Here is a 24442-nt window from a genome sequence, read left to right as displayed (position 1 = left end):
CCTTCTCTCCCCCCCCTCCCTTCTCTCCCCCTCTCCCTTCTCTCCCCCCTCTATTTTCTCCCTCCCCCTCCCTTCTCTCCACCCCCGTCCCTTCTCTCCATCCCCCTCCCTTCTCTCTCCCCCCTCCGTTCTCTCCCCCCTCTCCCTTTTCTCTCTCTGTCCCCCCCTTTCCCTTTTCTCTCTGTCCCCCCCCCATCTCCCTTTTCTCTCTGTCCCCCCCATCTCCCTTTTCTCTCTGTCCCCCCCCATCTCCCTTTTCTCTCTGTCCCCCCCCCCATCTCCCTTTTGTCTCTGTCCCCCCCCCCCCATCTCCCTTTTCTCTCTCTGTCCCCCCCCCTCTCCCCCTTTTCTCTCTCTGTCCCCCCCTCCCCCCCTTTTCTCTCATCGTGTCCCCCCTCTCCCCCTTATTTCATCCCCCTCTTTCTACCCTCCTCCTCTCTCAGTGTATACTAGCCACATGAAATGGGTCCCTCAGGGGAACCAGGCGGACCTGTTCTCCGAGGCAGACGCCCCGTGCCCCGTTCTGGGCGACATCCTGATCGCTCAGCTGCGCCCCGGGCAGGAGATCCACGTTCTCATGCACTGCGTCAAGGGCGTCGGTGAGTGAGGCAGAGACACGTGTCCCACGTGTTCCCACAGACAGGAGATCCACGTTCTCACGCACTGTGTCAAGGGGGTCGGTGAGTGACGTGGGGACACGTGTCCCACGGACAGCCAGGCTTAGGGCTGGGGGTGCTCGGAGTTTGGGGGCGTGTGTTCCCACGGACAAGAAGGCTTAGGACTGGGGGTGCTCGGAGTTTGGGGGCGTGTGTTCCCACGGACAGCCAGGCTTAGGACTGGGGGTGCTCAGAGTTTGGGGGCGTGTGTTCCCACGGACAGCAAGGCTTAGGGCTGGGGGTGCTCGGAGTTTGGGGGCGTGTGTTCCCACGGACAGCCAGGCTTAGGACTGGGGGTGCTCAGAGTTTGGGGGCGTGTGTCCCCACGGACAGCAAGGCTTAGGTCTGGGGGTGCTCGGAGTTTGGGGGCGTGTGTTCCCTGTGAAAGCGTAGAAATAAAATCAATGAGTCAAGGGTTCAAAGTATCAAGTGAGTTTATCTGCACCAAGGTACAAGGTGAGAGAGAATTCAAAAATGAACTCATGCCTCTGCCAACATATTGCTTGGTATCACATTTTTATACATTTCAAAATGAGTAATACGCCCCTTAAGGGGGCTGGCTTAGAGATAAAAAAAATATGATGACTTATACAAAAATGCATATTGATACATAAATATGCTACATACGCTATATTCTTATCCTATAATTTACCATTTTGTGAGCCTCTTGACCGTCTGACTTTAAGGAGTATCCCTGTTTAGCCCTGTGTGTGTACTGTATCTGTCAGATAACAGAACCTAAGGTCAGCAGAAATATCTAAGGCAGGAAAAACCTCGAATGCAACTTCAATTTCTTTCCATGACTCGTAGGAATTACACAAGGGCTAGTTACATCTAGAAGCGATACTCTGCAGAATCAAACATTCACAGATCATACACAAATATACATACATTCAAACACTCAAAATGGCTACTGCGCCAAAATGCAGGTGATGATAGTCTGTCTTCATATATCCTGAGCCACACACATTATCTCAATCTTCACAGTCCTCTCTTTTTATTCTTAAACCATAGTCTTTGTCATGGAACAGGAATACCCCTGTCTGCATTTCTGTCTCACCCCCCCCCCCCCCCCCCTTGTCCTTGCAGCCCTGCTTGTCAGCCTGCTTAGTGGCAGCTGTATGTATTTGGTTCTACATGCAACTCCAATGCTTGTGTGATAATACAGAGCCATTTCCCCCTTCCCAGCAGTCTGCTGCATTAAGATGCTACATTTTGCTACATGTTGCAGCTTCTCCAGGCACTCCTGTGAGTTGCCATGGCAGCCCCAGCCTTTCTCCCAAATGGGTTAGTCTGCTGTCTCCCCCTCTGTTCTGCCCACAGATGGTCTGTCCCCAGACTATCTTACACCCAGCATACACTGCTTCATCCTTTCCACCATTTTCCCTGGACTTGTGAGTACCCTGCTGTAATCCCTGTAATGGTGATGAAGAAGTATCTTTTCACCTCCCTTGATCACTGAGCACACACAGAGAGACACCTACACCTCTACACAAGAGACTGTACCTTATCCTGTTTTCCCTCAATAAAACTAAGAAAAGAAACAGATCTTGTCGTGCTTAGGAAAGAGGGCGAGTTGGCACTATCTGAGCTAAGTCATACTACACGTGACCCTCTGGCTTCCAGAATAGTCTTTTAAGGATAATTCAGATAAAACTCCAGAAACGTCGCGCTGGCCTGGAGGGTCCAAATTTGCATGATTTTGATTGGTCTGGAAACTCACAGAGCTGCTGGCTATCATATCAGCCAAGTTGGTCTTTCTGCCATAATCTTCATCTGTATTCCATTGAGGGGGACTGACTTTTCCTTCTGAGATTGCATCTTCCGTGGTGTCATCTGTGATCAGTGGCATGGCCTGGGTAGAGGGTGTTACACACCTTTTGCAGTATGGATTTACTGCACATGACACCGACATACAAAACAATCAGAACTGCAAGCACACAGACAAATCCATTCATCAGTTTCGCTCCTAGGAAACCAACCAACTTGGTAATTCCTAACAGAACCCACCTCTCATCTCCGCCTTTCCTTAATCTCTCCTGTATCTCTGCGATCTTCTCTAGCTCATGCTCAATCTTACCAATTTGATCTCTAATAAAAACACAACATTGCTCTTTAACGAGGGCACATACGCCCCCCTTTGATGCTAAAATATAGTCTAAAGCCATTCTATTCTGTAGGGCCATTAATCTAATCTGTACCTGTTCCTGGTTGAGTAAGTTAATGGATGTAGTTGTATGATTGAGGACATCATCCAGTACATCTGTAAGTACATTGAGCCTGTCATATAGCAACCCAACTCCTACATTAGGAAATAAGCTAGCCCAAAATTGTTCTTTCCATAGACTACTTTTCAACCCCTGTGCGTTGGAAGTGGCTCTGCTATTCCTGATCCTGCCAGTGGGTCATTGTAAAGGCACGTACAACTGTACCTAGATAGCAGGACCCTGTCCAACCACATGGTAATACTCTGTAGGCCCATTTTCCACAAAGCCAATACACTCCCCTTGGTAAACTAGAATTTGTGCAAGCACTTTTTACTATCTTAATTAAAACTGAAAAATTAAGGCCACATCCTTGCTGTAAATTTTTAGTTCAGGGCTGTAAATACATTTTCATACATGTTTCATTGGTTGGTGGAGACACCAGACCCATAAATTGATTGTTGTTCCCAGTGTAAAATCCACCTACAGGAACCTCATTCACCAGTGGAATTCGGTTTAGAAGTTTAGAAAAGTTCCCTGTAAACAAATTCAAATTGACATTTCATTTTCTAAATTCGTCATTACTGTAAGGTATCCCAACCCAAGGGGCTGTTTGTGTATGTGGTATATATCCACACACCCAACAGGGTTCATTTACCCCAGATTTAATATACACAGATCTGCAAATGTCAATAAACGTATTATCTTTTTTCCCAAGGGGTTAAATGTAATTCCCTCTTGCGTCGGTGGGGGCCACTAGAGTATGGCAGGGAATCCTCTTAATATATAAATTCGAATGGTTAGTGCTAGATGTGGCGAATGTGATTGGTCTGTGGGTCTGCCCGCCCCACCCCGACTCTCATTGGCCAAGAGGTACGCTCCACTGTGACACACACAGACACTATGTCCGCCCTCCCATAGTCAGCCTCCCACACGATGCTCATTGGCCAAAAGGTACAGTGACATCACTGACACACACCTACTTCACTCACACACTTGCACTGACACCATACCCCCAGAGAACCCCTGCGGAGTTCTTGGTAAGTTTACATCACACACTGTCACCCCTGTGTACACACACACTCACTCACTGTCACCCCTGTGTACACACACTCACAACTGAGACCCTTGCTAAGTTTCATCCATCTCTCACTGTCACCCCTGTCCACACACACACCTGTCTACACACACAGTCACTGTCATCCCACAACTCAGTCATGCTGTCACCCCTGTGTACACACACACTCACTGAGCCCTGTCTACACACACACACACACACACACACACACACACACACACACACACACACACACACACACACACACACACACACACACACACACACACACACACTGACCCATGTCTACACACACACAGTCACTGTCATCCCACAACTCAGTCATGCTGTCAATATCACATGAGATCCATATTAGATGAATGTTACATCTCTTAAAGGGATAAGTTGGAATCTACATTTTACAATATTAATTGGCTGCTGTGAGTATCTCCTCACTGTCATTTGATGCCTAAACATATTGTTATTTATTTGCTTCACTGAAAAGGGAATAAAAAAAAACATATGTTTTGCACCTGTATGTAGAAATTAATCTGTCCTTACACAAAATGGCCTACATTTATTACTCACGCAGTGTGTATCAGTGTGTACTTGGCCTACATTTATTACTCACGCATTGTAGTTGTGGTTTTGTTTTTATATCTTTGCTCCAACTGGAACTACTAAAAATTATACTTTTTATTTTAAACATCAATTTATTTTATCTATTTACATTCTGGGCAACGCCGGGTCTCTCAGCTAGTTGTATATATTCCCTTGTGACCCATTAACCTGTGTAGCATTGTGCGAGATTGTATGATTGTCTGCAAAATGATGTGACCACAAAACAATAAACATTACAAATATTTCATAACTGATCATCCCTTATCATCTGGATGACGTAGGCTGATCTTGCCTAGCGAGGCATACATCTTAAAAACACACTCTAAAGCATAAAAAATATCGAGTCCTGAAAAAACAAATTGTTCCTTTAAGACCGGGCCTTGCCTGAAGTCTTAATTCCTCAGTGGTTAAATGTTCTAGGATTATTATGCCTAGATACACTAACTGTTGGTCAGCGGTCAGGGAAAACCCGTCAGAACGCTGGCTTGATGATTCTTTGTCTTTGTTAGCTGTTTACGGTGGTGCCGGCACTTTTTTCTTGCGATGATGCTGCTTTGTATTCTCCTTGGTAGACTGTATAAGCTGCACCTAAGTTTGGAGAAACTTAAACATTTCATTAATAAAAGCACAAGGAGAGCACTTTTAACCACTATAATTTAGTATCAACCCAATTTTTTTGTTTTTCACCACTGTCTTGGCATCCGCGTATAAAATAAACACAAAAACACTTTGCTCACCAACTTACAAAAGAAAAAAATCAACGGTGCATAGGGAAGTATCGTAAGAGAACACTGATAAGTGACAAGAGGTTGTCACTAAAAGTCCCTAAAGCTTGCACTCATTGTAAACAGTAAAATATACATCAAGTACCAGTTATTATATATAACTAGTACCACTAATATCAAATTATTGCAGACCAAATGGGAAATATCCACATAAACCTACTATAACACAACTAAAACGTATACAACTTTTTTACAAGCTAAAAACTGACGAAATGCATAAAATGACAACTAATAAACCATAAATAAGAGTCCCCATGTGAACGAAACGCACAGTATACGGTAAACAAAAATGCTAGTATGAACACGAGTGTAAAGCCCTATCAGAACATGAGGGGCCAGTGACCATAATATACTAACAATGCTAATTAGCTTCACCACAAAACACTGCGTAGTAGCAGCTTATCACATTAATACTTAGTTCCCAAACAGACTCAAAATAAAGCTATCCAATAGTTATGCTGGAAAATGTAAAGAGATGGGGTATATCCCTCTCTACATGAATATTCATGAAATAACATGTTGCTATGTGTAGCAATGAGTAGACAGCACAAAACACAACACAATATGAATGGAGTCATATCGGCAAGAAATGTTCAAGGATAAATAACAAAACAACACACACAAGGTAATGTTGCAATGAACAAAATAGGCAGAGTCCGCATATAGACAGGTGTGTTATGGAAAATCATATAAATTATCCTCTCTTTTGTTCATATGCAAATCCTATGACATGTGAACAATATACGACATAAAGGATGATGGTCACTTAAAACATCAGCAGCTTGAGATTTAAATATATATATCATGAATTTGACAATAGCTACTGCTTAAAAAAATAAAATCTGGATTGCCTACAGTTGCATTCTTTAAATGAGAGGCTATAGATGAGGTTTCAAATTGAGACACCCTTTTGGAGGGAAAGGAGAGGTAATGGTTAAAAGTTATAAAAAAAAAAAAATCACATATGCAGTTAACTTTATAGGAAAAATTATTTCATATCTGACTTTATGCTTACGCGTTTATATTGTACGCTTTGTGGTACTGAGTATACTTTTGACACTATTCAAATATGGAAATACATATTAAATATTATTGTATTATTAATAAAACAATTTCAAACTTCAGCTGCTTAATATTGGCGTATAACCAGCGAATTTTTTCTGGGCTTCTGCAACATGCCGTTGAACAAAGATGTTAAAAATCGCTGGATTCTAGTATACACTGACTGCTATACAAGTTGAGGCAGCTTAGAGCTGGAAAAAAAACAAAGTACAATAAACAAGCATAATTTCACACTTCTCTGATACAGAGCAAAATTAACTTTACAAAAAATAAGATAAAAAAAACCAAAACAGACCTGTTTGATCCTGCAAACTCAGTCCAAAAATAATTAAATTACAGAATCATTCTCTTTCCCCATATTATAACTAAGCTGCTTTTTAAACTTTTTTTTTTATCCGCTTCTAGTTAACTTTTTATGCCTGGAACGTGGTCTTTGTACATTCCTTAAGCTGGAGGAGGGGGGCCAGCCCGCTTGGCTGCTTTCAACCTTCCCTCTTTTAAATGACTGCTGTTCAAAAATCAGACAAGACCAGTGTATTTCAGAAAACAAACCGTTAGTTTCCTATTATAAGTTTGAACAGAGAAACCTTGATAACTAAAAAACAAAAACCATCTTCCAACCCTTCCTATAAAACATAAATCTTATTGTTTTATTTACTATTTATTTCTAATTCCTTATCTTTCTTACACGCACACGCACACGCACACGCACACACACGCACATTCTCTGAGTTTATCTTCCATCAACATTCATTCTACTTTCTACGGCAATTAACAAAACTCCAACATTCTATTAATCCTGTGTGCCAGGGTGAAACTTAGTAAAGCTTCCTTCCAGCATTAGATCAGACTCTTTCTTATGTCTAATATTATTATTATTATTACAACAATAAAAAATAAACATTTACTTTTTAAAACTTTGCATTCTAGATATACCTCGCTTCAGTCCTGACTCCTCTAAATCAGCACATAAAAAAACTTTAGTTAATACTTCCTTATATCCTACTTCATATTTTATTTGTGTCAATAGATCATTTAAATATTGTAACACAGTATCTCCCACGCCCAGGAACAACAAAAATGTGCTACAGTAAAAATACAAATTCATACTTGAGTCAGGGTGTAAAGAATTATTTGTACAACTGCCAAATTTGACATTTTCTTTTAAAACATTACATTAACAAACTTTAACATACAATACTTCCTAGGTTTATTTTAAATGCTACTGTCATGCCTTGTAAATGGCAGCAGGCTTAATACACTTTGACAAAAGGATTAGACTTAAATGACCCTTTTACAAGAGAGATATATATATATGTATATGTATATATATGTATATATATGTATGTATATGTATCTCACTGTGTATTTTTGTCATATTGGAAGTAGCTTTTTGCATTTTAGTTTTTTGTTGTATAGGTTTATTTTAACCCTTATTATTATTTCATTCAAAATCATTATGATCTGTTATTTGTATTATTTGTTATTTTTATGTTTAGTACTACACGTGACAATGTGAAGCGCTATGTACACTAATGGTGCTATATGATTAAAGACATACATACAATAACTATCAGAGTGACACACAAACACTTCACTCCATGACATGTATATTATTATGCCATCAAATTAGTTACTATGAGCTTTCTAAGACAAAAACGATCAAAAAACATTTAAAGAGGATGTCCCCTTTTTCTTTTTCCATGCAGAATTAATGCATTAATTCCTAAAAAACTACTTTAACATTCCTAAATTCAAGCCATTTCTTCCTAGGTTAATAATTAACCTCCATGTCTCACAGACATGCAAGTCCTGTGGCCTTTCAGTGAAAAAGGGCGAGGGAAGGGGGAAGAGGAAAAGGGGGGTCCACTAATGCTGCAGCTATTTTCAAAACAGAGCCTGATATGTTTCCCTTTCCTTCTTATTTAATATACTCTGCGCCACTAAATATCCATTTTTAAAACATTTTATTGCCATAAAGTCCACACATAATTTCAAAGGACGTACCCTTCGCCGGCGACTGAGAATGTAGGTTCCCCATAATTCTCCTGCATTACACCGATCAATGCCAGTTGATCGGGTACCAATAAGGTGCCCACCACTTGGTATAATATAAGTAGAATATAGAGTTAAGGACCAGTGGTATTTAACAAAAATAGTCACCTGTTGTTCCTTAACAATAATTCTCTTCCCAACTCTTTGAGACTTTCCACCTTATTACTATTATACCTTCTGAGCCCTGAATTGGCGTGCCATTTAGCATAAGGTATAATCTGACCTATCCCCGATCAACGCCAGTCGATCGGGTACCAATAAGGTGCCCCACCACTTGGTATAATATAAGTAGAATATAGAGTTAAGGACCAGTGGTATTAAAAAATAGTTACCTGCTGTTCCTTAACAATAGTTCTCTCAACAAGCTTAGGAGACTTTCCACCTTATTAACTATTACACCTGAACCCTGAATTGGCCTGCCATTTGGCATAAGGTATAATCTAACCTGAGTTTATGGCAATAATATAAAACAACAACAACAATACCTGATCAGTATAATATTGATAAACTCACGTGGTACAGGGTGTCCCATCACTCAGGTAGGTTGCCCATAAAGAACAAACTGTCTACAGATTACTCAAACAATTAATCTAATGGCTTTTTCTGTTAAAAAGGATAAAGCCTTACCTTATTCCAAGTGCGCACGTTTGAGTAATGTAGCAGCTGCTCTGTCTGGGGTCTCCTGGTCCCGAGGTATTGGGGTCCCTATTCGGGGAGCGCCATCTGTGAAAGCGTAGAAATAAAATCAATGAGTCAAGGGTTCAAAGTATCAAGTGAGTTTATCAGCACCATGGTACAAGGTGAGAGAGAATTCAAAAATGAACTCATGCCTCTGCAAACATATTGCTTGGTATCACATTTTTATACATTTCAAAATGAGTAATACGCCCCTTAAGGGGGCTGGCTTAGAGATAAAAAAAATATGATGACTTATACAAAAATACATATTGATATATAAATATGCTGCATACGCTATATTCGTATCCTATAATTTACCATAATGTGGGCCTCTTGACCTTCTGACTTTAAGGAGTATCCCTGTTTAGCCCTGTGTGTACTGTATCTGTTAGATAACAGAACCTAAGGTCAGCAGAAATATCTAAGGCAGGAAAAACCTCTTACGAATGCAACTTCAATTTCTTTCATGACTCGTAGGAATTACACAAGGGTGGGTTACATCTAGAAGCGATACTCTGCAGAATCAAACATTCACAGATCATACACAAATATACATACATTCAAACACTCAAAATGGCTACTGCGCCAAAATGGAGGTGATGATAGTCTGTCTTCATATAGCCTGAGCCACACATTATCTCAATCTTCACATCCCACAGACAGCAAGACTTAGGGCTGGGGGTGCTCGGAGTTTGGGGGCGTGTGTTCTCACGGACAGCAAGGCTTAGGGCTGGGGGTGCTCGGAGTTTGGGGGCGTGTGTTCCCATGGACAAGAAGGCTTAGGACTGGGGGTGCTCGGAGTTTGGGGGCGTGTGTTCCCACGGACAAGAAGGCTTAGGACTGGAGGTGCTCGGAGTTTGGGGGCGTGTGTTCCCACGGACAGCCAGGCTTAGGACTGGGGGTGCTCAGAGTTTGGGGGCGTGTGTTCCCACGGACAGCAAGGCTTAGGACTGGGGGTGCTCGTAGTTTGGGGGCGTGTGTTCTCACGGACAAGAAGGCTTAGGGCTGGGGGTGCTCGGAGTTTGGGGGCGTGTGTTCCCACGGACAGCTAGGCTTAGGACTGGGGGTACTCGGAGTTTGGGGGCGTGTGTTCTCACGGACAAGAAGGCTTAGGACTGGCGGTGCTCGGAGTTTGGAGGCGTGTTCCCACGGACAGCAAGGCTTAGGACTGGGGGTGCTCGGAGTTTGGGAGCGTGTGTTCCCTCGGACAGCAAGGCTTAGGACTGGGGGTGCTCGGAGTTTGGGAGCGTGTGTTCCCATAAACAGCAAGGCTTAGGACTGGGGGTGCTCGGAGTTTGGAGGCGTGTTCCCACGGACAGCAAGGCTTAGGACTGGGGGTGCTCGTAGTTTGGGGGCGTGTGTTCTCACGGACAAGAAGGCTTAGGGCTGGGGGTGCTCGGAGTTTGGGGGCGTGTGTTCCCACGGACAGCTAGGCTTAGGACTGGGGGTACTCGGAGTTTGGGGGCGTGTGTTCTCACGGACAAGAAGGCTTAGGGCTGGGGGTGCTCGGAGTTTGGGGGCGTGTGTTCCCACGGACAGCTAGGCTTAGGACTGGGGGTGCTCGGAGTTTGGAGGCGTGTTCCCACGGACAGCAAGGCTTAGGACTGGGGGTGCTCGGAGTTTGGGAGCGTGTGTTCCCTCGGACAGCAAGGCTTAGGACTGGGGGTGCTCGGAGTTTGGGAGCGTGTGTTCCCATAAACAGCAAGGCTTAGGACTGGGGGTGCTCGGAGTTTGGAGGCGTGTTCCCACGGACAGCAAGGCTTAGGACTGGGGGTACTCTGAGTATGGGGGCGTGTGTTCCCACGGACAGGAAGGCTTAGGACTGGGGTGCTCGGAGTTTGGGAGCGTGTGTTCCCACGGACAACAAGGCTTAGGGCTGGGGATACTCGGAGTTTGGGGGTGATGCGAGTGGTCAGGCTCCCCCACACGATTGGCATGTTTCCTATCCCCCACAGGTAAAGACCACGCCAAGTTCTCGCCCGTTGCCACGGCCAGTTACCGGCTGCTTCCCGAGATCACCCTGTTACACCCCGTAGAGGGCGACCTCGCAGACACCCTACAGCGCTGCTTCTCACCCGGGGTCATCGCGGTGGACGTTGTAAATGGTGCGTTCCTGAGAGAGGTCGTCAGATCGGGGCCAAGTCATCTGACCGCTGCCCATTGTATACGTCTCTTCTGCTTGTAACCCGGCTGTGGGAGGGACCGGCGGCATAAGCAAGAGGTCCCGGTCAGAGCGGTCCAACAGTGACCATCTCCTTGTATGTTTGTCGTCCATGTGGACGCTGAGATTTGGGTCCTGTCTGTTTTTTTTAGTGGGATACATTTAATGGCTGCCCTGTGTGTGCTCTCTCTCCCTCTTCCCCCACGCCTGACCCTCCTCTCCCGCGTAGGTAAGAAGGTGGCCCGTGTACAGGACTCCCGCATGGACACGTGCAGCCGGGAGATCTTCCGCCACGAGGAGTTAAAGAACCTGGTCAAGATGGCGCGGGTGCGAGACCATTATATCTGTAAGTGCCCCGCACACCCACACACGGGGTAACACAGTCACTGCCATACATTACATCTGTAACTGCCCCACACACCCACACACGGGGTAACGCAGTCACTGCCATACATTATATCTGTAACTGCCCCACACACCCACACACGGGGTAACACAGTCACTGCCATACATTACATCTGTAACTGCCCCACACACCCACACACGGGGTAACGCAGTCACTGCCATACATTACATCTGTAACTGCCCCACACACCCACACACAGGGTAACGCAGTCACTGCCGTACATTACATCTGTAACTGCCCCACACACCCACACACGGGGTAACACAGTCACTGCCGTACATTACATCTGTAACTGCCCCACACACCCACACACGGGGTAACACAGTCACTGCCGTACATTACATCTGTAACTGCCCCACACACCCACACACGGGGTAACACAGTCACTGCCATAAATTACATCTGTAACTGCCCCGCACACCCACACACGGGGTAACACTGTCACTGCCGTACATTACATCTGTAACTGCCCCACACACCCACACACGGGGTAACACAGTCACTGCCATACAATACATCTGTAACTGCCCCACACACGGGGTAACACAGTCACTGCCATACATTACATCTGTAACTGCCCCACACACCCACACACGGGGTAACGCAGTCACTGCCATACATTACATCTGTAACTGCCCCCCACACCCACACACGGGGTAACACAGTCACTGCCGTACATTACATCTGTAACTGCCCCACACACCCACACACGGGGTAACACAGTCACTGCCGTACATTACATCTGTAACTGCCCCACACACCCACACACGGGGTAACACAGTCACTGCCATACATTACATCTGTAACTGCCCCACACACCCACACACGGGGTAACACAGTCACTGCCATACATTACATCTGTAACTGCCCCACACACCCACACACGGGGTAACGCAGTCACTGCCGTACATTACATCTGTAACTGCCCCACACACCCACACACGGGGTAACACAGTCACTGCCGTACATTACATCTGTAACTGCCCCACACACCCACACACGGGGTAACACAGTCACTGCCGTACATTACATCTGTAACTGCCCCACACACCCACACACGGGGTAACACAGTCACTGCCGTACATTACATCTGTAACTGCCCCACACACCCACACACGGGGTAACGCAGTCACTGCCATACATTACATCTGTAACTGCCCCACACACCCACACACGGGGTAACACAGTCACTGCCGTACATTACATCTGGAACTGCCCCACACACCCACACACGGGGTAACACAGTCACTGCCGTACATTACATCTGTAACTGCCCCACACACCCACACACGGGGTAACACAGTCACTGCCGTACATTACATCTGTAACTGCCCCACACACCCCACACACGGGGTAACACAGTCACTGCCGTACATTACATCTGTAACTGCCCCACACACCCACACACGGGGTAACACAGTCACTGTCTTACATTACATCTGTAACTGCCCCACACACCCACACACGGGGTAACGCAGTCACTGCCGTACATTACATCTGTAACTGCCCCACACACCCACACACGGGGTAACACAGTCACTGCCGTACATTACATCTGTAACTGCCCCACACACCCACACACGGGGTAACACAGTCACTGCCATACATTACATCTGTAACTGCCCCACACACCCACACACGGGGTAACACAGTCACTGCCGTACATTACATCTGTAACTGCCCCACACACCCACACACGGGGTAACACAGTCACTGCCGTACATTACATCTGTAACTGCCCCACACACCCACACACGGGGTAACACAGTCACTGCCATACATTACATCTGTAACTGCCCCACACACCCACACACTGGGTAACACAGTCACTGCCATACATTACATCTGTAACTGCCCCACACACCCACACACGGGGTAACGCAGTCACTGCCGTACATTACATCTGTAACTGCCCCACACACCCACACACGGGGTAACGCAGTCACTGCCATACATTACATCTGTAACTGCCCCACACACCCACACACGGGGTAACGCAGTCACTGCCATACATTACATCTGTAACTGCCCCACACACCCACACACGGGGTAACACAGTCACTGCCATACATTACATCTGTAACTGCCCCACACACCCACACACGGGGTAACACAGTCACTGCCGTACATTACATCTGTAACTGCCCCACACACCCACACACGGGGTAACGCAGTCACTGCCATACATTACATCTGTAACTGCCCCACACACCCACACACGGGGTAACACAGTCACTGCCATACATTACATCTGTAACTGCCCCTCACACCCACACACGGGGTAACACAGTCACTGCCATACATTACATCTGTAACTGCCCCACACACCCACACACGGGGTAACGCAGTCACTGCCATACATTACATCTGTAACTGCCCCACACACCCACACACGGGGTAACACAGTCACTGCCGTACATTACATCTGTAACTGCCCCACACACCCACACACGGGGTAACGCAGTCACTGCCGTACATTACATCTGTAACTGCCCCGCACACCCACACACGGGGTAACACAGTCACTGCCGTACATTACATCTGTAACTGCCCCACACACCCACACACGGGGTAACGCAGTCACTGCCGTACATTACATCTGTAACTGCCCCACACACCCACACACGGGGTAACGCAGTCACTGCCGTACATTACATCTGTAACTGCCCCACACACCCACACACGGGGTAACGCAGTCACTGCCGTACATTACATCTGTAACTGCCCCACACACCCACACACGGGGTAACACAGTCACTGCCGTACATTACATCTGTAACTGCCCCACACACCCACACACGGGGTAACGCAGTCACTGCCGTACATTACATCTGTAACTGCCCCACACACCCACACACGGGGTAACACAGTCACTGCCATACATTACATCTGTAACTGCCCCACACACCCACACACGGGGTAACACAGTCACTGCCGTACATTACATCTGTAACTGCCCCACACACCCACACACGGGGTAACACAGTCACTGCCGTACATTACATCTGTAACTGCCCCACACACCCACACACGGGGTAACACAGTCACTGCCGTACATTACATCTGTAACTGCCCCACACACCCACACACGGGGTAACACAGTCACTGCCGTACATTACATCTGTAACTGCCCCACACACCCACACACGGGGTAACGCAGTCACTGCCGTACATTACATCTGTAACTGCCCCACACACCCACACACGGGGTAACGCAGTCACTGCCGTACATTACATCTGTAACTGCCCCACACACCCACACACGGAGTAACACAGTCACTGCCATACATTACATCTGTAACTGCCCCACACACCCACACACAGGGTAACGCAGTCACTGCCATACATTACATCTGTAACTGCCCCACACACCCACACACGGGGTAACACAGTCACTGCCGTACATTACATCTGTAACTGCCCCACACACCCACACACGGGGTAACACAGTCACTGCCATACATTACATCTGTAACTGCCCCACACACCCACACACGGGGTAACACAGTCACTGCCGTACATTACATCTGTAACTGCCCCACACACCCACACACGGGGTAACGCAGTCACTGCCATACATTACATCTGTAACTGCCCCACACACCCACACACGGGGTAACACAGTCACTGCCATACATTACATCTGTAACTGCCCCACACACCCACACACGGGGTAACACAGTCACTGCCGTACATTACATCTGTAACTGCCCCACACACCCACACACGGGGTAACACAGTCACTGCCGTACATTACATCTGTAACTGCCCCACACACCCACACACGGGGTAACACAGTCACTGCCATACATTACATCTGTAACTGCCCCACACACCCACACACGGGGTAACACAGTCACTGCCGTACATTACATCTGTAACTGCCCCACACACCCACACACGGGGTAACGCAGTCACTGCCATACATTACATCTGTAACTGCCCCACACACCCACACACGGGGTAACGCAGTCACTGCCATACATTACATCTGTAACTGCCCCACACACCCACACACGGGGTAACGCAGTCACTGCCATACATTACATCTGTAACTGCCCCACACACCCACACACGGGGTAACGCAGTCACTGCCATACATTACATCTGTAACTGCCCCACACACCCACACACGGGGTAACACAGTCACTGCCATACATTACATCTGTAACTGCCCCACACACCCACACACGGGGTAACGCAGTCACTGCCATACATTACATCTGTAACTGCCCCACACACCCACACACGGGGTAACGCAGTCACTGCCGTACATTACATCTGTAACTGCCCCACACACCCACACATGGGGTAACACAGTCACTGCCGTACATTACATCTGTAACTGCCCCACACACCCACACACGGGGTAACGCAGTCACTGCCGTACATTACATCTGTAACTGCCCCACACACCCACACACGGGGTAACACAGTCACTGCCATACATTACATCTCCCCGGCTGTAAGTACCCCACACACCCACACACGGGGTAACGCAGTCACTGTCGTACATTACATCTCCCCGGCTGTAAGTACCCCACACACCCCACACAGGGGGTAGTACAGTCACTGCGGGTGTGAGCGCCGTCTCTCCCTGGCTGTGAGTGGCTGTGTATAGGAGGTTAATGGGACTGTCCCAGGAGTGCGTAACCCCTGCAGATCCGCCTCATCTCGCTGTAATCACGTCTCTCCCCGGCTGTGAGTGGCTGTGTATAGGAGGTTAATGGGACTGTCCCAGGAGTGCGTAACCCCTGCAGATCCGCCTCATCTCGCTGTAATCACGTCTCTCCCGGCTGTGAGTGGCTGTGTATAGGAGGTTAATGGGACTGTCCCAGGAGTGCGTAACCCCTGCAGTCTGCCTCATCTCGCTGTAATCACGTCTCTCCCGGCTGTGAGTGGCTGTGTATAGGTTAATGGGACCGTCCCAGGAGTGCGTAACCCCTGCAGATCCGCCTCATCTCGCTGTAATCACGTCTCTCCCGGCTGTGAGTGACTGTGTATAGGTTAATGGGACTGTCCCAGGAGTGCGTAACCCCTGCAGTCTGCCTCATCTCGCTGTAATCACGTCTCTTCAGTCTCCATAGAGTCCACCGGGATCCTGGCGGCGGAGGTTCTGGTCAGCGAGGCGGTGAAGGTTCTGATGGGGAAATGTCGCAGGTTCCTGGACGAGCTGGATGCGGCCCAGATGGACTGAGCCACCCCCCCCCCCAGAGAAATCATGGGGGGGGATCCAAATGGGACTGAGCATGCCCCCCAACATTCATGGGGGCCCCAGGTGAAGAGAGCACACCCCTGAGAAATAAGGGGGGACTCGAGATGAATTGAACGTGGCACACCCCCCCCCCCCCAAGAATTAATGGGGATCCCAGATGGACTCTCCGCCCTTACAAAACAAAGGGAGGACCCCCCCGATGAACTGCGTATCACCCACTGATTTAATGGTGGTCACAAATGGACTGAGCACGTCCCCTTCTTCCATATGGACTGAACGGAACCACCAAATATTACTGGGCTCCCACATGAGCTGCGCCGTGGGATTACGGGGGGAGGGGAGCAAATGGAGCGGGAAAGGATTGCAAGCAGCAGGACGAGTGTACGTGGTCCGAGCGCACGTGGTCCGAGCAGACAGCCCACGTTTCCAGGATCGGGTTATTTGCAGACATTGCTGCTGCTCTGAGACGCTCGCAGCGTGAGCGCGCCGCGCTGCTGGGAGCCAAGGGGTTAAAATCATTCAAACTATTCTCTTTGTAGATTGTCATGTGTTCTCACGGCGCGCACTTTGGGTCGGCCGCTCTCACGCCGCGCACTTTGGGTCATGGTTACATAGTTACATGGTTGCATAGTTACATAGTAGATGAGGTTGAAAAAAGACGTACGTCCATCAAGTTCAAGCTGTGCTAAATTTAGACAACAGATACTTTATCCTATATCTATACTTACTTATTGATCCAGAGGAAGGCAAACAAAAAACCCCATTAAGGGGAAAAATTAATTCCTTCCTGACTCCAAGAATTGGCAATCGGATTAATCCCTGGAAAAGAACCCTCTAGGGAGGAAAGTGGAGCACAGCCCAGAGACAAAAAAAGCAGGAACCAGCAAACTAGAGGTTAAAAACTCCTTTAATGATCCAAAAGAGGGGGGGAGACACCATAAAAATACACCAACCACCCACTCTGACGCGTTTCGGGCTGTGCTCCGCTTTCCTCCCTAGAGGGTTCCTTTCCTGATCTTCAATCAAGATGGCTGTACGCCTACATGGATTCCCTGCTCCTTCTACCTGTTATCAACAGTGAGTGGACTTTGATATTACACTTATTGCATTACCCATATTGTTCTGTGACTTTATCTGAGTGTGGTTGGGGAAAAGGGGATCCCTAGCCTTTGGTTTTGTGTCCCCCTACTACCCAATAAATCCCACTTTAAGATTTAAGCCAAATTGGCAGTCACGTGCTTATGAACTCTTATTGGGATGACAACATTGTCAAGTGCTCTTAAGGAGTTATACATAAGTTTCAAACTAGGAATCCGATGTCCTTAATGTTATGAGATCTGCTATATCTCTGGATTTCTTCTGTTGCACCAATCTTGGACTATATGTTCTGTTTCATGTGGATTAATCCCTGGATCAAAATCCTTCCCATGTATACTTATTTGGTATATCCCTGTATACCTTTCCCATCTAAAAAGATGTCCAACCTTGTTTTGAACAAATCTATTGTATCTGCCATCCATACCAGATTCTCTCTGCAAGGGCACCTGCGCAAGAAGCAGAAGGGAGTGTGTGTGTGTGTGTATGTATATATATATATATATATCACTCTCCCCTCCCAGAGTATTAAACCGGCTTTCTCGTTTTTTTTGTTTGTTTTTAGAGTGGAGGAAGTAGAGGGAACATATATTCCTGGGGGGGGGGGGGGGGGGAGAGGGGGAAGAGAGGAAATATTAAGCGATGTAATATGAGATCTGTGGATAGTGACACCTGGTTAGTACCTTTGTGGAAATGGTCTTGCGTTGATCTGGAACAGTCGAGCCGTACATTTAAATGGACAAGAAAAAACAGCTTTGAAATTGTTAGAGAGTAACGACTCGATTTGAGGAGGAGGAGACAACCTACTATGTCCCCCTTGCCACGGACCCACAAGTAAGTACCATTCTGAGTTGGTTTCCCTATTGGATAAGGGACTTGCCAGTAAAGCCATCACGCAGGAGGAGTACGAGTATCTTAATATTTTGAACCCGCGTTTACCTTTTTTTTGTATTATACCCAAAATACACAAATGTCTACAGGAACCACCCGGACATCCTATTATTTCCGGCATCCAATCATTAACGTCTAATTTGTCTCAATTTAGTGATTTACATTTGCAGCCACTAGTTGTTAAACTTAAATCTCATTTACGGGATACTACTCCTATTTTACAAATCCTGCGTGATGTTGAATGGCGCCCTGACTATTGTGAAAACGTAGAAATAAAATCAATGAGTCAAGGGTTCAAAGTATCAACGTGAGTTTATCTGCACCAAGGTACAAGTGAGAGAGAATTCATAAATGAACTCAAGCCTCTGAAAACATATTGCTTGGATCACATTTTTATACATTTCAAAATGAGTAATCCGCCCCTTAAGGGGCTGGCTTAGAGATAAATAACAATATGATGACTTATACAAAAATACTTATTAATACATAAGTATGCTTCACAAGCTATATTCTTATCCTATATATAACCATAATGTGGGCCCCTTAACCTTCTGACTTTAAGGAGTATCCCTGTTTAGCCCTCTGTGTGTACTGTATCTGTCAGATAACAGAACCTAAGGTCAGCAGAAATGTCTAAGGCAGGAAAAACCTCTTACGAATGCAACTTCAATTTCTTTCATGACTCGTAGGAATTACACAAGGGCGAGTTACAACTAGGAGCGATACTCTGCAGGATCAAACATTCACAAATAAACAGATAAGCATACATACAAGCAAACACTCAAAATGGCGGTTAGGCCAAAATGGTGGTGATGATAGTCTGTCTTTATATAGCCTGAGCCACACACATCTCAATCTTCACAGTCCTCTCTTTTTATTCTTGAAACATAGTCTTTTAAGGATAATTCAGATAAAACTCCAGAAACGTCGCGCTGGCCTGGAGGGCCCAAGTTTGCATGACTTTGATAGTTCTGGAAACTCACAGAGCTGCTGGCTTATCATATCAGGAAAAAGGAGAGAGATCCAGCGCTACACGGATTTCAAAATAATGAATTTATTGTGCCACACGACGTTTCGACCAACAGGTCTTTTTCAAGTGACAAGGCATACTCAAATGAGGGTCTACCTAGTATATATACCCTCCAACATTAATCAAACAAGTGAAAAAACACTTGTTTGATTAATGTTGGAGGGTATATATACTAGGTAGACCCTCATTTGAGTATGCCTTGTCACTTGAAAAAGACCTGTTGGTCGAAACGTCGTGTGGCACAATAAATTCATTATTTTGAAATCCGTGTAGCGCTGGATCTCTCCTTTTTCCTCAGTGTACTTTGGAAATTCCTGGCAGGTACTTCCTTGAACCAGCAGCACCGGTTAACTGTATGTATTTGTTTATATATTGTGGTGTGCAGCCTTAACCCCCCCTTTACATTGGCTTATCATATCAGCCAGGTTGGTCTTTCTGCCATCATCTTCATCTGTATTCCATTGAGGATGACTGACTTTTCCTTCTGAGATTGCATCTTCCGTGGTGTCTGATCAGTGGCATGGCCTGGGTAGAGGGTGTTACACAGCTTTGCCGTATGGATTTACTGCACATGACACAGACATACAAAACAATCAGAACAGCAAACACACAGACAAATCCATTCATCGGTTTCGCTTCTAAGAAACCAACCAACTTGGTAATTCCTAACAAAACCCACCTCTCATCTCCGCCTTTCCTTAATCTCTCCTATATCTCTGCGATCTTCTCTAGCTCATGCTCAATCTTACCACTTTGATCTCTAATAAAAACACAACATTGCTCCTTAACTAGGGCACATATGCTAAAATATAGTCCAGAGCCATTCTATTCTGTAGGGAAAAAGGAGACCAAAAGCGCACCAGCACAAACGGAGCAGGAAGGACCCAAAACGAAAAATAATTAAAAGGGCACTTTAATGTGACAAAAGACCCATCCAACGCGTTTCGAACGTCACAGCGTTCTTTTTCAAGGAAGGGTGTATTCTGTAGGGCCATTAATCTAATCTGTACCTGTTCCTGGTTGAGTAAGTTAATGGATGTAGTTGTATGATTGAGGACATCATCCAGTACATCTGTAAGTACATTGAGCCTGTCATATAGCAACCCAACTCCTACATTAGGAAATAAGCTAGCCCAAAATTGTTCTTTCCATAGACTACTTTTCAACCCCTGTGCGTTGGAAGTGGCTCTGCTATTCCTGATCCTGCCAGTGGGTAATTCTTTAGTCATTGTAAAGGCAGGTACAACTGTACCTAGATAGCAGGACCCCGTCCAACCACATGGTAACACTCTGTAGGCCCATTTTCCACAAAGCCAATACACTCTCATTGGTAAACTAGAATTTGTGCAAGCACCTTTTACTATCCTAATTAAAGCTGAAAAATTAAGGCCACATTCTCCCTGTAAATTTTTAGTTCAGGGCTGTAAATACATTTTCATACAAGTTTCATTGGTTGGTGGAGACACCTGACCCATAAATTGATTTGTTGTTCCCAGTGTAAAATCCACCTACAGGAACCTCTTTCACCAGTGGAATTCGGTTTTAAAAGTTTAGAAAAGTTCCCTGTAAACAAATTCAAATTAACATTTCATTTTTTTTTTAAATTCGGCATTAGTGTAAGGTATCCCTACTCAAGGGGTTAAATATAATTCTCTCTTACGTCATTGGGGGCCACTAGAGTATGGCGGAATCATTGTATATATTCCCTTGTGACCCATTAACCTGTGTAGCATTGTGCGAGATTGTATGATTGTCTGCAAAATGATGTGACCACAAAACAATAAACATTACAAATATTTCATAACTGATCATCCCTTGTCATCATCTGGATGACGTAGGCTGATCTTGCCTAGCGGGGCATACATCTTAAAAACACACTCTAAAGCATAAAATAATAATATTGAGTCCTGAAAAAACAAATTGTTCGTTTAAGACCGGGCCTTGCCTGAAGTCTTAATTCCTCGGTGGTTAAATGTTCTAGGATTATTGTGCCTAGATACACTAACTGTTGGTCAGCGGTCAGGGAAAACCCGTCAGAACGCTGGCTTGATGATTCTTTGTCTTTGTTAGCTGTTTACGGTGGTGCCGGCACTTTTTTCTTACGATGATGCTGCTTTGTATTCTCCTTGGTAGACTGTATAAGCTGCACCTAAGTTTGGAGAAACTTAAACATTTCATTAAAAGCACAAGGAGAGCACTTTTAGCCATTATAATTTAGTATCAGCACACAATTTTTTGGTTTTTCACCACTGTCTTGGCATCCGCATGTAGACAGGTGTGTTATGGAAAATCATATAAATTATCCTCTCTTTTGTTCATATGCAAATCCTATGCCATGTGAACAATATACAGTACGACATAAAGGATGATGGTATTTAAAACATCAGCAGCTTGAGATTTAAAAAAAAAATTGATATATATATAAATATATTATATATATATATATATATATATATATATTTATATTTATATATATCAATCATGAATTTGACAATAGCTACTGCTTAAAAAATAAAATCTGGATTGCCTACTGTTGCATTCTTTAAATGAGAGGCTATAGATCAGGGTTCAAACTGAGACACCCTTTTGGAGGGAAAGGAGAGGTAATGGTTAAAAGTTATAAAAAAAAATACATCACATATGCAGTTAACTTTATAGGAAAAATGATTTCATATATGACTTTATGCTTACTCGTTTATATTGTACGCTTTGTGATGTACCGAGTATACTTTTGACACTATTGAAATATGGAAATACATATTAAATATTATTGTACAGGCATACCCCGCATTAACGTACGCAATGGGACCGGAGCATGTATGTAAAGCGAAAATGTACTTAAAGTGAAGCACTACCTTTTCCCACTTATTGATGCATGTACTGTACTGCAATCGTTATATACGTGCATAACTGATGTAAATAACACATTTGTAACAGGCTCTATAGTCTCCCCGCTTGCGCACAGCTTCGGTACAGGTAGGGAGCCGGTATTGCTGTTCAGGACGTGCTGACAGGCGCATGCGTGAGCTGCCGTTTGCCTATTGGGCACATGTACTTACTCGCGAGTGTACTTAAAGTGAGTGTCCTTAAACCGGGGTATGCCTGTATTATTAATAAAACAATTTCAAACTTCAGCTGCTTAATATTGGCTATAACCAGCTAAAGTTTTCTGGGCTTCTGCAACATGCCATTGAACAAAGCGGTTAGAATTCGCTGGATTCTAGTATACACTGACTGCTATACAAATTGAGGCAGCTTAGAGCTAAAAAATTGAGCTTCTCATACACCCCTATTCAGGATTAATTTTTCATGGTATCTCAAAAATACAACAATCAGTGATTTTGTCCCTTGACATATCATGTGCTTGTAAGCTTTTACCAACATCATAAAACAATTTCCAAACATCTAATTAGAACAAATAGAATTGAAATGTGTTTACTGGTTTCTGCGTAGAGGTAATTTGGATACTGCATGTGGGGATTATAACCCCTTCTTGTAATAATTCCTCCATAATAGGGGCTATGCCATCTAAAGCATTTCTGCTGAGTGGGTATTGGCCAATTCTGGGGAGGGCAGCTTTGGTAAATAATTTAACCCGTACTGGTGCAGCAGACCAGACGTACCCAGTACTGTTGCTGGTAGACGCCCATAAACTATGAGGTATTTATCCTAAAATGGATACAAAAACAGAAAGCACAATAAATAAACATAATTTCACACTTCTCTGATACAGAGCAAAATGAACTTTACAAAAAAATAAGATAAAAACCCAAAACAGACCTGTTTGATCCTGCAAACTCGGTCCAAAAATAAATAAATTACAATATCATTCTCTTTCCCCATACTATAACTAAGCTGCTTTTAAACATTTTTTTTTTATCCGCTTCTAGTTAACTTTTCATGCCTGGAACGTGGTCTTTGTACATTCTTTAAGCTGGAGGAGGGGGGCCAGCCCACTTGGCTGCTTTTAACCTTCCCTCTTTTAAATGACTACTGTTCAAAAATCAGACAAGACCAGTGTATTTCAGAAAACAAACCGTTAGTTTCCTATTATAAGTTTGAACAGAGAAACCTTGATAACTAAAAATAAAAACAAAACCATTTCTGCAACTCTTCCTATAAAACAAAAATCTTATTGTTTTATTTACTATTTATTTCTAATTCCTTATCTTGCACACGCGCGCACGCACGCACACACGTTCTCTGAGTTTATCTTCCATCAACATTCATTCTACTTTCTACGGGCAATTAACAAAACTTCAACATGATCTTAATCCTATGGGCCAGAGTGAAACTTAGTAAAGCTTCCTTCCAGCATTAGATCAGACTCTTTCTTTTGTTTAATATTACAACAATAAAAAATAAACATTTACTTTTTAAAACTTTGCGTTCTAGATATACCTTGCTTCAGTCCTGACTCCTTTAAATCAGCACATAAAAAACTTTAGTTAATACTTCCTTATATCCTACTTCATATTTTATTTGTATCAATAGATCATTTAAATATTGTAACACAGTATCTCCCA

The 24442-nt window shown here is 44.8% G+C and overlaps 1 protein-coding gene across 2 annotated transcripts in view; it reads left to right on the top strand.

Moving 5' to 3' along the window:
• The window catches only part of POLR1C (RNA polymerase I and III subunit C), a 53277-nt gene extending 34735 nt beyond the window's left edge, over nucleotides 1–18542 (top strand). For both annotated transcript variants that reach the window (XM_075584241.1, XM_075584240.1), the window contains exons 6-9: nucleotides 444–599; nucleotides 11074–11223; nucleotides 11509–11625; nucleotides 16764–18542. In XM_075584241.1, coding sequence (XP_075440356.1) covers nucleotides 444–599; nucleotides 11074–11223; nucleotides 11509–11625; nucleotides 16764–16882 — 542 coding nt within the window. In that variant the 3' untranslated portion in view covers nucleotides 16883–18542. The remainder of the gene's footprint in view (nucleotides 1–443; nucleotides 600–11073; nucleotides 11224–11508; nucleotides 11626–16763) is intronic.
• The last annotated feature ends 5900 nt before the right edge of the window (nucleotides 18543–24442 follow it).

This window comes from Ascaphus truei, unplaced genomic scaffold, assembly GCF_040206685.1.
Source record: "Ascaphus truei isolate aAscTru1 unplaced genomic scaffold, aAscTru1.hap1 HAP1_SCAFFOLD_510, whole genome shotgun sequence".
In the NCBI taxonomy this organism is placed as follows: Eukaryota; Metazoa; Chordata; class Amphibia; order Anura; family Ascaphidae; genus Ascaphus; species Ascaphus truei.
This window is presented reverse-complemented; position numbering and strand designations above follow the sequence as displayed.